At 41.1% G+C, this 14,070-nt stretch overlaps 1 protein-coding gene across 1 annotated transcript in view; it reads left to right on the forward strand.

Annotated features, from left to right (window-relative positions):
• Positions 1–14,070, forward strand: part of SH3KBP1 (SH3 domain containing kinase binding protein 1) — a 274,242-nt gene that overhangs the window by 110,452 nt on the left and 149,720 nt on the right. Inside the window, 1 exon segment of the mRNA XM_033201026.1 lies at positions 6,261–6,466. Within this exon segment, the coding sequence (XP_033056917.1) occupies positions 6,261–6,466 (206 nt within the window).

The raw sequence follows: 14,070 nt of genomic DNA on the forward strand, positions 1-14,070 counted from the left end.
TCAACGTCCCTTGTGTATAAAAATGAAAGCCAGTCTGACAAATCCCACTCTGTGGCATCATTAGACTTTTTTTCTTTTTAATATTAGATGGTATTTGTTTGGAGTATGATGTTCTATTAGCAATGAAGAATGATGAGCAAATTGATGTCATAGTTTCAGGCAAAATTAGATGCTAGCGTAAGTGTATGGTTTTGTGTGTAAATTTTAAAACTCTTCCCTTTTATAGTGTTTACTGCCTTCAAGTACTAATATTTAACAGTGACAGTATACTATTTCCCCCAATAAGATCAACATTACTCATATTCATAACCTTTCCAGTTGGCTGCGTCTTTTGCTGTTCACATAGGACACCTATGTGTCCTCACCCAGCCCCAGCCCAGACTACATCTCAAATTGCCTTGCTGCCAGTGCACAGAGAGACTTTGCAGAAAGGCTTGACCATTCAGAGACATCACAGCCATGGTCTACCTCAGTGACTCTCAGACTTGGTCTTGGGGAAGAACACACATGGAAGTTCTAGTGTACTTGGAGGAACATTATCGAAATATTGCCTTTTAAAAATTCTTACACTTCCTTTTTTTCTGACACTTGAGAGGACTGCTGCTGTTAACTTTTAGAGGGCCTAGCTCACAAGACAGCTGTGTTCTGAGGACTAATGGTGACTTAATGATTGAAGTTAAGCAGAATAAAAAATTGCCCAAATAAAAACTAGCCACTGTTACTTGCTCCACTTTTGTCATCAAAGTCCTCAAGAGTGGCCGGGCGCGGTGGCTCAAGCCTGTAATCCCAGCACTTTGGGAGGCCGAGGTGGGCGGATCACAAGGTCGGGAGATCAAGACCATCCTGGCTAACACGGTGAAACCCCGTCTCTACTAAAAAATACAAAAAAAAAACTAGCCAGGCGAGGTGGCGGGCGCCTGTAGTCCCAGCTACTCGGGAGGCTGAGGCAGGAGAATGGTGTGAACCCGGGAGGCGGAGCTTGCAGTGAGCTGAGATCCGGCCACTGCACTCCAGCTTGGGCGACAGAGCGAGCCTCCGTCTCAAAAAAACAAACAAACAAACAAACAAACAAAAACAAAGTCCTCAAGAGCTTCACGTCTAGCAAGAACATTTGAAACTTTGTTAGTCTTCAGATTATTCTTACACAGCCAGTGATTTGAATGCCTAAGTTTTTGCTTTAATTGGATAGAATGCATCTGTCAAAAAGGGCGCATTTCAAAACAAGGGTGTACCACCATGGCTGTAGGACACGGAAATTGGAAATACCTGATCCCATTTAAGTTGTTGGTCTGATCATTCACAATTCCTTTCCTATATGGGGAGGGCCAAGGCCCAGAAGCTGACAGTGTGGTTTCTCTTGGTTTTCCATTTTCACATGGAATGTTTCTAAGAAGTGAGACAAGTTGCTCTCTCCCTTCACTTAGTTCTAGTCCCTGCTTCTCTGTAAATGTAGCCTAGCTTTTTCATCCTCCAGACTTATTAGGAAGCTGTATGACTGGCCTCCAGTTTGAATATTTAATTAACAAGCCATAATATAATTTATTTCTCAGATAATTTAAAGTAATATGTTTATTAATTGAGTGTGCCTTTAGCAAATCATTTTGCCTGTCGGTGGTACTCTCTGTAGGGCCTTTGTGTGTGCATGTATGTGGGTGTGTGTATGGGTGGGTGTGGGAGGGTGGGGGGGGCTGAAGTACACTCAAACCAGGGCAGTATGTGTGTGTTCTGTATAGTTGCTCATGGTTCGAGAGGTATTTGGGCTCTAGCCAAGGGTTCAGCCTTTTGCAATTGATAATCTCTGTTACAATAAACTTGTAACAGCAAGAAAAGATAATTTGACATTTGACACTGGGTGAGTCCTATGTCCTCATGCTTAAGTACAGTTTCATGACTGACACAACAGAATCCCAATTAAGATGTTTTGAGAAATAGGTTTTCTGGTGTCCTTGGTGTTAAGCAGAAAACCCCATATGTTTATATGGATGCCACTGTTGGTTTCAAACCTTAGTGGTGAACCCCCGCTCTCCAGTATATTAATACATTTTCTTGCTTAAAGGTACTGAGGGTGACAGATCTTTTAAAGAGAATTCTGTGTCTTGTTTAGAATCTTGGGGACATGAATATTCGTTTTTATCATGTAGGTCTCTAGGGGTAGAAGATAAAGGATAATGTGTCTAAATCTGTATTATGCATAGGTCGTAGTCTCCAAAGAGAAGCTTGTGCTGTACAATTGAGTTAATTAAGGAGTCCATTTGATTGGATTCCCTCTCATTAATTGAAGTTTTCCTATTCTTTAAGTTACAATGTTGAAATGGCTTACAGGTTTAAACTGGGCATAATGTACATGCCAGTCATTTGCAGAGGCAAGCCCCAATTTTTGGGTGCTCATGCCATACTGGTTGCATGGGGACTTTGGGCTCATTCTGTAAAATTCCTAAATCCTGCTTAATGGTCTCTACTTAATTTTGTGGGTGAAGCTCTTGCAGCAGATTCATTGAAGGCAAGTTCAGTTAAAGACTCTTCCTCTTCCTTCTTTTGCCATCATTTGCTCCCTCCTCCCCGCTCTCTTGTTTTTCTCTCCCCTTCTCTTCTCTCATTCACTGTCAGGAAAGACTACCTTTGAAGGGACAATTCTGTACCGAGCTGCACCGGGAAAGACGGAGGGCCACAGACGCTATTACAGTGAGTGACCTTAACAGCAGAAGGCAATTGTAAAGATAAGATCTGGTACTTGTGTTTTTTGATGCAGCTGCCCTTTCCTGAGCTGCTCATGCTTATGCCAAGTGTCTGTGCGAATTTCTGACCCAAGGACATGGACTTATTTGTCTGAGATAAGTGCCATCTCCTTGGTGTGTGCTAAGAAGCATTCCCAGCACCAGCCCCTGGCGCTTTTGTTTGCTTTCTGCGTCTATCATGTATGTGATATGCGTGCATGAACCGTACGTGCAAACAAAGGAGCAGTAGCATTTGTCATGGCATATGTATTTGTACCAGTATCTCTGGGCTTCTGGGGTGGTGTAAGATGGCTTCCTGCAGAGATGTCAACCTCTCATGGTTATTGCTTTTTCTGAGTGGGTCATTGGAAACCAATAAACCATTTTGTCATTGTGTGGTTCAAAGAAGTAAGCATTTGGCATGAAAGTTCATGCCAGAAATGGCATTTTGCTTTGCTCACTCAGCCAATCACCACATGGCAGACTTTTTTTGGCAGGACCAATGTGGAGCCTTTTGTGTTGTGAAATAAGGCTGCCAAAAGTTGAGGGGAAGGAGATGAATGAGATACCCTTAGAACAGTTCTTGCCACACAGTAAGCTCTATCCATGTGAGTGTTAAATTGAAAATAGATAAAAATGTCTCATGCATCTCAACTGATCAATGCTGGAAGACTGGGTACATTCCACAAAATTGGACAGTTAAAGGACTTTCAGAAACAAAATTGAGGAGGCTTTCTTCTTTTTTTTCACCTTGAAGGAAAAGCATCCACCTTAGTGTGCATATACATATATGCATACATACATATATGCATGGATATGATGAGAGAGAGAGTTCAGACATGAACACCAGAGCCATGCTTCACAAACTGGGGTCAAGTTTATTCTCCTTACCACTCCACCATGGGAAGGTGCCTGGCCCTACTGCACATGACCTCACTACACATGCAGTGTGCCGCCTGTGCCTCACCGTGGGATTTTGACAGCACCTAGATTGCTCTGTGCCCTGTTCATTTAGATGACTCCACCACCAGCCACATGTCTGGAAGTTACACCAGTGCACACTGTTAAAACACTAAAGCATCGCCCCAGTCACCATACTTTCTGTAGTTCTCTCACCACTGCCTGCCTGTAATGAGCCCTTCATGAACCAACCCCTATCCACAGTCCACACTCTGGGTTGCACAACCCAAGAGTGTCACCTGGCATTCTGGGCCTGACATGGGGACATTTTATGGGATAACGTGCATGATGGGCATGAGTCACTAAAAGATATATCACCAAATGAACATGAAAATGAAAAGTCACCTTTCTTTCCCTCTAAAGGGAAGGAACTAGATTTTGAATTATTTTTTACCAACACAGATAGTTAGATGTTTAATTTATACACTTAGAAGTGATAGAACCAGCCTTCCAGAAGTTCTGGAAGAAAAATCTGCCGTGTGTTTCCTTCCCGGGCCATGCTTGTGTGGTTGAATGACTGTGCAACCTCTCCCTGTGTAACGTAGAGTATTTCTCACAGTGATTAGTATAAACATTTTAAGATGAGCCCAGAAGACAGTAAATCCCAAAAACCAGAAGCTCAGTGAAATGAGGATGGCCGTGGCTGAAAATATTATGGTTCTAGCTAATGGTGAATGATAGGAGAACCCTTCAAATTCTTCTCTTTGGAAAACTAAAATAGACTTGCCCTAATCTGTCTGCCCTGCTGCCTTCTGGTGGTGATGGGAGGAGCGTGCTGAGGGACGGGGGTGGTGATGGTTCTTTCCACTAATGGTTTCGTTATTTCACCCTCTAATGGCTCTTTCCAAGCCAGAAAGGAATATACAAGTCATTTATCACATAGAAAGAATCCATAAGGCAAAATGAGAACATGTTGAGGGGGAAGTGATACAATATTTAGACTCCAAAATTGTATCTCCAGCAGGGATATTTGCAAAAACAATGAACAGATAAACACACAAATGGATAGCTAATAGGGGGAGGGTTCTTGATGTTTACACACTCTAATCCTGTCCTGTGAATTGCAGCCGACCCCCTTGTTGTGGGCTGTTCCTCATTCGGTCCTGTGTTCTTGCTCACAAATGCTGGTTTTCAGTTAATTAAAATGTACACCGGGGATCTTTCTCCTCCCCCACCTTTTGGCTTAAAAATACCATTTTATGGAAAACAGCAGCAACAACAAACAAAACCATTGTTTGAAGGATTTGATTCTGAAACGTGTTAGCAGTTTATAATGACCTTTCTATATTTTGTCTGTTCTCATTTAACAGTTTCTTCCTGCACTGAGACTTCCTTATTTGAATGACTTCAACATTTTATGAGATTTTATGGAGCAAGTATTTGGTGTATCATTCTTATGGACTAGGAGGCCACCTTACCTGTAGGAAGATAATGCACAATTGGCTAATAGAGAACAACATTTGATGGCGTACTTTCATTTCAAGGGCATGGTTATGATCAGGAGTTATGTAGTAAATGTTCAGGAGCTATTCTACACCTCTAGAGGCTTTCAGCGACAGATTAATTATAGAGTTTAGTATTCCATAAAATATTCTTTGAATCCTGCCCTTTTATGGCATAATTGATATACTGACCATCAAAGGAAGAATGTACATCCAAAAATTAACTAGACGCAAATAGGCTCTTCCTTTTAGGAACATGATTATGGGCAGAGCATGGGAAAAAAGATCTGGGGAGGTAAGTGTCCATGTTGTCTTGCTGATAACTATTTTATGACTCCCAAACACATACCACAGAAGGTCAGAGAAAGAGTATCATGTCCCCAATGTTCTTCTTTGGAAAGGTATTCAGCTTTGGGAAAACAATGGTGTTTAAAGGAGAGAAGAAGGGCTGTAGGTTTGGGGGATTCTGGCCTCTGGGAGGACAGCTTCCTTTCCCCCTTTAACAAACCTGATCATCTTGCTAGTGAAACCATCTTAATGTCAAGTTTGGTTTAATGCTTTCCTAGAGAAATATGTCTGCATGCATTTATTCCTTGTGAAGCCATCCAAAAAGATTTAATTCTTTGGCAGTTATAATTTTGTGTGGTTTCTTTAATTGCTAATTTGTTTAAATGGCTGTTAGCTTTACAGTTTCCCTTTAGGAAATGTTACTTTCATTGCTAATTGCTAATTGACATGAGTCATAGAGATGGAGGTACAGTATGTGGTACTGACTGGGTGGGGAGGCGACAAGGTGGGTGGGAAGGGTTGCTATTGCACAGGCTATGGCAAAACAAATTTGGATCAAAACTAGGCTCCCGGCTAAAGAGGGGTGAATTTCACATGTACGAAGATCTCTGCTTTGGAATTAGATTTGCTGAAAAGTTGTTTTGATTCACATCTTAAAATTAAAAGTAAGGAATGGGGAGATCAAACAAAACTCAGAGCCAGTCAAACTACTCAACATACTGAAGACAAAAGCCTAGTGCAAGTTATCCTGTGTCCAGTCACACTTTTAGAGGTGGTTCCTGGCCGGTTGTGAAGTTCTTCTTCAGGGCTCTGGCTGATTTCTGAGCTCTTCTCTCCCCATTCCCCCTCTTGACAGGTTTAAGGGAAACCACAGGCTCTGAGAGTGATGGGGGTGACTCAAGCAGCACCAAGTCTGAAGGTGCCAACGGGACAGTGGCAACTGCAGCAATCCAGCCCAAGAAAGTTAAGGGAGTGGGCTTTGGAGACATTTTCAAAGACAAGCCAATCAAACTAAGACCAAGGTCAATTGAAGTAGAAAATGACTTTCTTCCGGTGGAAAAGGTATGTTTGACAGTTTCTATTTGATTTCAACATAATGTGGAATATCCAAAAGTATGTTGTGGGGTTTGGTGCCGGAAGCTTCCAATTCCTCTTTTAGGATTTCCATGTCCTCATGTACTAGCTGTTTGTCCTGTCTCCTTTTTTAGCTCTCCCTCTATGTGGGAACGACTTCCCTCAAAAGGCTCATGCTCTAGTTTGCTGCTTTCTTTCTTGCTGATCTCTCTAGGGAATGTTTCTCAGGATGACTTTTCAAATGGACCAGCACTTCTCTATCTGCTTCCCAGAAAAACCCCTCATTCCTGGACCCACCTAAGTGCATGACCCTGACGCTTTTCAGACACTGGCCAGTCTCTCTCCTCTCCTTGTACATTTCTCTAGTGCTTTGTATTTGGGTGTGCTGACTGTGGTTCTGCACTAGAGTGAAGGAATTGTGCACCTTTTCTCTAAGAGTCAGTTGGAGATAATCTCAGACTGTTTAAAGGAAGTCTCCTGCGAGTGTGAATGATGGAGATGGCCTATGCTGTGACTCCCTGGGTTGTTCCCTTCAGGAAGTTGGCTGTTTGCTTCTGCCTCTGGTTCTGGGCTAGCAAGAGGCAGGCAGCATGTTGCTGCTGAGTACGTGGTTACCACAGCAACACACCCAGAGCCCTCCCGCTTGTGGCTGCCGATGACGTCTACTGTGGTATACTTCTAAGCATTGTAGCCTTGCTTAGGAGTTGATAAATACCGTGGAATTTTCCAGATTATAATAAGCTACACTTGTGCTCTGCTTAAGGCATGTTTGTTAATTCGATCTACTGCTGAAATGTTTGCTTTGACGTCTGTGCCAGCAGATTTGGGGAATGGGGTATTGGCGACCTCTCTAATTCAGGTTTATGGGTGACTTTTAAGTGTGTGTGTTTGTTTGTTTGTTTGTTTTTGGTGGGATAATATTTTAAAGGTTGCATCATCTTCTGCAGCTGTAGGACATCCACCCCTCTACCCACCCTCAGCAACCTTGCCCAGTGTCATCATGCATTAGAAACAGAATCTGAAAAGGAAACTTTTCGAACACTAAATCCCTCTAGAGATGAGTCAGGCAGAAAGGGCAGATACCTAGAAATTAAAAACTGTTTCATTTAAACTCTTTTTTTTTCAATGTTGAAGTTTCTTTCAGCCAGCATTGTTCCTTTCAGCAATCAATATATGATATTTTTCAAGATTTGAAAACTAGTGTCCCAGCTCTTGAGCTCACTTCTGTTTCATATGGTCACATTCAGATTCCTGTAAACATTTACAAAAGAGCAAGTCCCCATGTTGGAAAGGAACAATGGATGCAGTTTTTCTTCATTTTATTCAAGTGGTTGAAGTGAAAATGACCATTGACTCAGTCAGCAAACAGTTTATTCCTTTTGTTTGTTTTATGATTCCTGGCCTTTATCTTCTTCATGTAGGAGGACTGTGTGTGTGTGTGTGTATGACTCTAATTATTGCTGTTAATATTAGTTTTAGCTACCAATAATAAATTGAATTACTGTTGATAGCAATGTCAATGTCAAGTATAATACTTGAAAGTTTTTATCCCAGCACATTTCTTTCCTGAACCTCAGAGCTGTATGTCCAACTGCCTGCTTACTTCAATATCTCCACTTGAAGATCTTAAATTCATATCCATTTGCCTAAACCTGAACTCATCATCCTTCTCCAGCTGCTCTACCCACAGCTTTCCCCATCTCAGTTGAAGGCAGTGCCATCTCCCACTCCTATTGCTCAAGACAGAAACCCTCAGATTGTCCCTGACTCTTTCTCTCAGCTCTGCCTCCTAAGTGTGTCCATCATCCACCTAGGTCTCATCGCTTCCACTGCTCCTTCATAGTGCTTTCTGCCTCTCCCCATCCCCCTACAGTTTAGTCTTAAGAGCGAAGCCAGGGAGAACCTTTGAAAACCCAAGTCACATCATGCTACTCATCTGCTCACACCCCTGCCAAGGCTTTCCTGAGAAAAAAAGTGGGACCCGATCCTCATTACTGCTGGGACTTCCTCCCCCACTGCTCTCCCTTCACTTTCTTCGTTCTGGGTCCTTGCTCTTCCTCAGACATGCCATGCACACTCCTACGGGGGGCATTTGCTGCAGTGGTCTCCTCGGCCTGGGCCACTCTGCATCTACCTGCCCACTCGGCTGCCTCCCTTTCCTCCATGCCATCTTAGCAGAAACCTCACGCCGTCCCCCTTCCTGGCACTAAATATTTTGTTCTCTGTGGCACATACCATCTTCTAACAGATTTATTTTGTTGTATCTATCACTTATTTGTTTACTAATCTATGTGCTTAGAACAGTGCATGGCACATTGTAGGTGCTCGATAAATATTGTTGAATGAATAATATTAAAATCTATGTTAATGCTACACTTTAGAGATTACAGACATCTCTAGAATGAGAGTATTGGGTGAGATAATATAGCACTTGTGTAGTTGAAAATATATCAATTGTATAGTTCACTGCACCTCTGTGAAGCAGAGAGTTGACTTATTGCATTGATATTGGTGCCATGAAGTGTTAACTTCATCAGATACATATATGTGTGTGCGCATGGGTGTTGAACATCCCTAATCCAAAATCTGAAACGCTGCAAAATCGAAACTTATTGAGGACCAATATGATTCTCAAAGTAAATGTTCATCGGAGCATTTTGGATTTCGGATTTTTGGATTAGGGATGCTCAACCTGGATGTATTCTGCTGATATTCCAGAATGCAAAAAGAGAAAAAATTCTGAAATCCAAAACACTTCTGGTCCCAAGCATTTCAGATAGGGATATTTGACACGTGTGTGTGTGTGTGTGTGTGTGTATGCATTCATGTATGCATCTTGATTCCTGATTTGTCTGCAGAATGAAACCATATGCTGGAAGCTCCCTAAACCCATTTCTCATGTGGAGCCTCTGGGGAAAACATAAACTTCCCAGCCTGCTTTCTGGGTGTGGACAATTTTTACAACATCTAAGACATTTGAAACTATCTCCACCCTGTGTTGTTGGCGCCACGGAGAGTTGCATAGATTTATGGATCCATCATGTTATTGTACAACCTGGCACAAGAGCCAATAAGTGTGATACTGTTTTATTAGCATAAAACCTGGTTTTCATCACTTTTGAGATGGTTTTGTGTCTGAGATTTATGTCTAAGGAAGAAAGCTTCCTTTGAGAATTGAGCTCGTTGTTTTGATTTTTAGAAGCACAAACTGGATCTTGTGTGATAGCATTCAGTAGGTGAGTCTCAAGTAGGTCTCCTGCTCAGGCTGGGACAGTTGGCCTTCTGAAATGTCTGGCTTGATAACTTGGATGAGGGAAAAAGGAAATCTGACAATTATTAACAGCTGTGAGCATCATATTATACTTTTCATTTGTGAAGTTTATTTCTTTATTAATTTTGAAACAGAGTCTTGCTCTGTCACCTAGGCTAGAGTGCAGTGGCACAAGCTCGGCTCACGGCAACGTCTGCCTCCCAGGTTCAAGCGATTGTCGTGCCTCAGTCTCCTAAGTAGCTGGGATTAAAGGCGCACACCACCACACCCAGCTTAATTTTTTTTTTTTTTTTGTATTTTTAGTAGAGACGGGGTTTCACCATGTTGACCAGGTGGTCTTGAACTCCTGACCTCAAATGATCCACCACCTCGGCCTTCCAAAGTGTTGGGATTACAGGTTTGAGCCACCATACCTGGCTAAGTTTGTGAAGTATTAAGATCCACTTTTCTGAGTCAGTAGATAATCTTGTGCTTATCTTATTTTAATCTATATTACTCTACCCAGAGTTAATGATTAGATTATATACCAGGAAAGATATTGCATAACATCCCTCCACCAACTGTGAATAAATAGTTCATGTAGTTATTCTTGCTTCTTTTACCAAGCTATAAGGAAGGATTCCATTTATGAATCTTTTAAATACCACCAAGTGGGTATGTCTCCAAATGATTTGTTGAATGTACCATTTAACTGAAATATTTACAGCTGAGATGATTTAATGTCTGGGACTTGCTTCCTATAGCCCAGAAGATGAAAGAGTGGAGCATAGAGGAGACATTGATCATGAGTTGTTATTTGTTGAAACTGGATGGTGTATACATGGGGGTCATTACACTCTATTTTTGTGTATGTTGGAAATTCCCTTGAAATAGGTTAAAGGGGGGAAAAAAAGAACCTTGGAGAAACATGTACCATTTAAACCAAGCTCAGATGTAAGTATGTGCTGTATCAAAATAATGGAAAATGCTATGTGGCTAAAGATGAACCAAGTTTAACCTTAGAAAATTATAGGGCCATAGTACTATCGTCCTAGCTGATTGACCTCGGCAAAGTTGGCCTCAGCTGAGCCATCTGTAAAATGGGAATACTTTTTTTTTTTACCTATCCTACCTCACAGGACTTAAAAAATACATACCTGAAAATACTTTCTAAATATGACTCATTTCAGCTAGCGTGTATTGAGTGCTCACTAATTATGCTCAGTACTGACGATACAGTGGTGAGGGAGACCACGTCACTGCCCTCAGGGAGCTACAGAAAAGTAAATAAACAATAATAATAGAGTATAGGAAATGCCATAATCAGGCTGAGAACACAGTGTTGTGCTGTAGGAGCCCTCAGGCATTGCAAGAAGTGGTGAGTTATTAGGGAGGCTCGAAGGTGTTCATTCATATGTGTGTGTACCAGCTTCTTACAGGAAGTGATGTTGAGGCTGAAAACCATGGGTCCAGTAGGCATAGAGTTATTAAGGTAGGGAGAGCAACATCTATAAATGTCTTGAAGGGGGAAAGAGATAGCACAGATGATGTGTAGAGGCTCCAGCAGGATGTGGGGAAAGAAGCAGGTCCCAGATCATGAAGAGTCTTGTGAGACTTGTTAAGAAGTTGGACTTGATCTTGAGAGCAATGGGAAACTATCAAAGTGTTTTAAGCAAGAGAGTGACATGATCAGATAGGTGGTTTAGAGAAAGTATTCCAACTGCAGTGTGGGGAGTGGATTACAGAAGACAGGGTGAGCAAAATTCAAAAGAGAAGTAACAGAAACATACTGGCTTTCCTGATAAATAGCCCCCCACTCCAAATCTAGGTTCTAAACCAGTTAATTAGATGAGTGAGTGAATGGATAATCAAAGTATTTTGCTGATTTTTTTTTCATTATAGATATCCAGTTGACCCAGCACTCTTTATTGAAAAGATTATCCTTTCTACACTGCACAGCCCTATCATCTTAGTCATAACCTAAGTGGCTATATATAAGTGGGCCTATTTCTGGACTCTGTTCTGTGGGTCTGTTTTTCCTTGTGCCCATTCTATGCTGTCTAGGTATTTATTCCTCTTCAAGATTACCTAAGTTATTCTTGGCCCTTTGTATTTTAATTTAAATTTTAGAATCAGTTTGTCAATCCCCCATCATCATCATCAAAAAAAAAAAAAAAAAAAAACCCTCCTGGAATTTTGATTGAGATTGCATTGAATCTGTAGATACTTTTGATGACAATTGGTACCTTTCTAATTCATGAACATGGTATATCCCTCTATTTGTATAGACCTTATTTTATTTTGTGAAATGTTCTCAAGCCGAACACTTATGATTTGTGATCTCACTATGCATATGTTTTATTGCATGTCATTACTGATGAAGGCAAAGTTGGAAGATATAGATTAGTGTGAGAGACAAATGTGCCTGCCAGCTGATTCCCAGAATTAGACAGATTTGCCCACACAATCTCAGCAACATTGGACTCACTCAGGCCAATGTGAGATAGAAGGACCTGCCCTTGAGGAACAGCAGAGAAGGCTAACTTCCAAGAGGAGGAAAGAGAAGAGCTAAGCTGAGCATGCCCAGTATATTTTTCTTAAATTCACCTATCAGATTAGTAATTTCATTCTCCCAGGGAAGGATACATAAAGGGAAAGAGAATGGCAGGAGTGTCTAATTGTGTCCAGAGAGCATCCATTTGAATTTCTTTACATAGAAGGGGACTTCAAGGTAAGGGATGTTTTAACAGCTTGAACTATTGTCATGGAGGGAAATGGATGGTTTGGGGAAATATTTTGAAGATAGAATCAAGTTTGATAGTATGTGGGGGATAAAGAAGAGGGAGGACTTGAAGATGGTGCCTTGGGCAACTGGCTTAAGCAGCTGAGTACTGTTTTCGGATTAGAAGACACTGGAGAAAGAAGATATTTGGGGAGGAAGGACATGGGTTAGACTAGCTGGATTTGGAGGTTTCTTGTGGCACTGTATCAAGTAGAGGCATCCAGCAGGCAGATGGATAAATAAGTCTGGTGACTGGGAGAGAACTGTAAATGTAGGTTTCAGAGTCATCAGCCTAGAGATTGGGTTGGAAGACTGAGCAAGAAGGCAGCCCAGACAGGATTGTTTTCTCATGAGTGCGGCTGGTACCTCTGTCTCCCACCTGTGGACCTGAGAGGGAATTTCCTCATCAGGCTATTTTCCTGTGACCCCAGCCTGGCCCTACTCTCTTTTTCTAAACTCCTTCCCTTTTTATGAGTCACTTAGATGATCACTTCTGACCAACCACTTAAGGAAAGGAGTGTCAGGTATTACACATGGGTAGGTAAGTTACAGATACTCGAGTGAGTCTCAGGACCTAACCTGACATGGCTTTATATAGAATAATGCTGGCTTTTTGGTACCAGCTGATTCCATGTCCTAGCCTTTAGGCACTACCAGTCTTGGCCGACTTAATTATTGGAAAAAGCAGTCTTTTTTGCCTTGCTGGAAAAGAGATTTCTAAACTTCATGGTTTGCCAGGTTGGTTGTTTACTGGATTCCCTACAGAGAAATCTTTCAAGAAGCTTCTTTCCCATGGTCTTCCTGTCTTAGCTGATTTCCATTAGTGACTTCTGACATCTCTCTCTTGAATTCTGTCTACACTTTCTAAAAGGTGTTGTGTTTGTAACAGTCTCTTTTTCAACTCTTGTCATCTTGAATCTCATTTATAGAATTATAGTCACCCAAGTTAATGCCTTTATGGTATCTACATTGTAGCTTTCACTTGTGACAGATAATTAGAATTAAAATTGTGTATAAATGAGAGTCACTAATCAAGTTTTTAATTAGCCAAATTACAGTAAGAGAATTTAAATATTTTCATATGTATCTCAGGTAGACTTTTTTGTATTTAATTTTTCTGGGTACATAATAGGTGTATGTATGGGGTACATGAGATGTTTTGATACAGGCATGCACTGTGAAATAAGCACATCATGGAGAATGGGGTATCCATCCCTCAAGCATTTATCCTTTGAGTTATAAACAATAAAATTATACTCTAAGTTATTTTAAAATGTACAATTAAGTTATTATTGACTATAGTAATCCTGTTGTGCTACCAAATAGTGGGTCTTATTCATTCTTTCTATTTTTATGTATCCATTAACCATCCCCACCTTCCACCCAGCCCCCACCCAGGTAGTCTTTTTATCCATTCTAGTAAAAATGTATTAAACTGTATAATCATATAAAGTTAAAACATGTCAATAAAGTGATGATCTTTGTTCCTTAAAAATGAGAGATCTATGTTCTAATCCTTTGAAGACTAGAAATAAGCTCTGGAGACCTCCAGAAGCTAAT

The sequence above is a fragment of the Trachypithecus francoisi genome, unplaced genomic scaffold, assembly GCF_009764315.1.
Source record: "Trachypithecus francoisi isolate TF-2019V2 unplaced genomic scaffold, Tfra_2.0 Lachesis_group6, whole genome shotgun sequence".
Lineage (NCBI taxonomy): Eukaryota > Metazoa > Chordata > Mammalia > Primates > Cercopithecidae > Trachypithecus > Trachypithecus francoisi.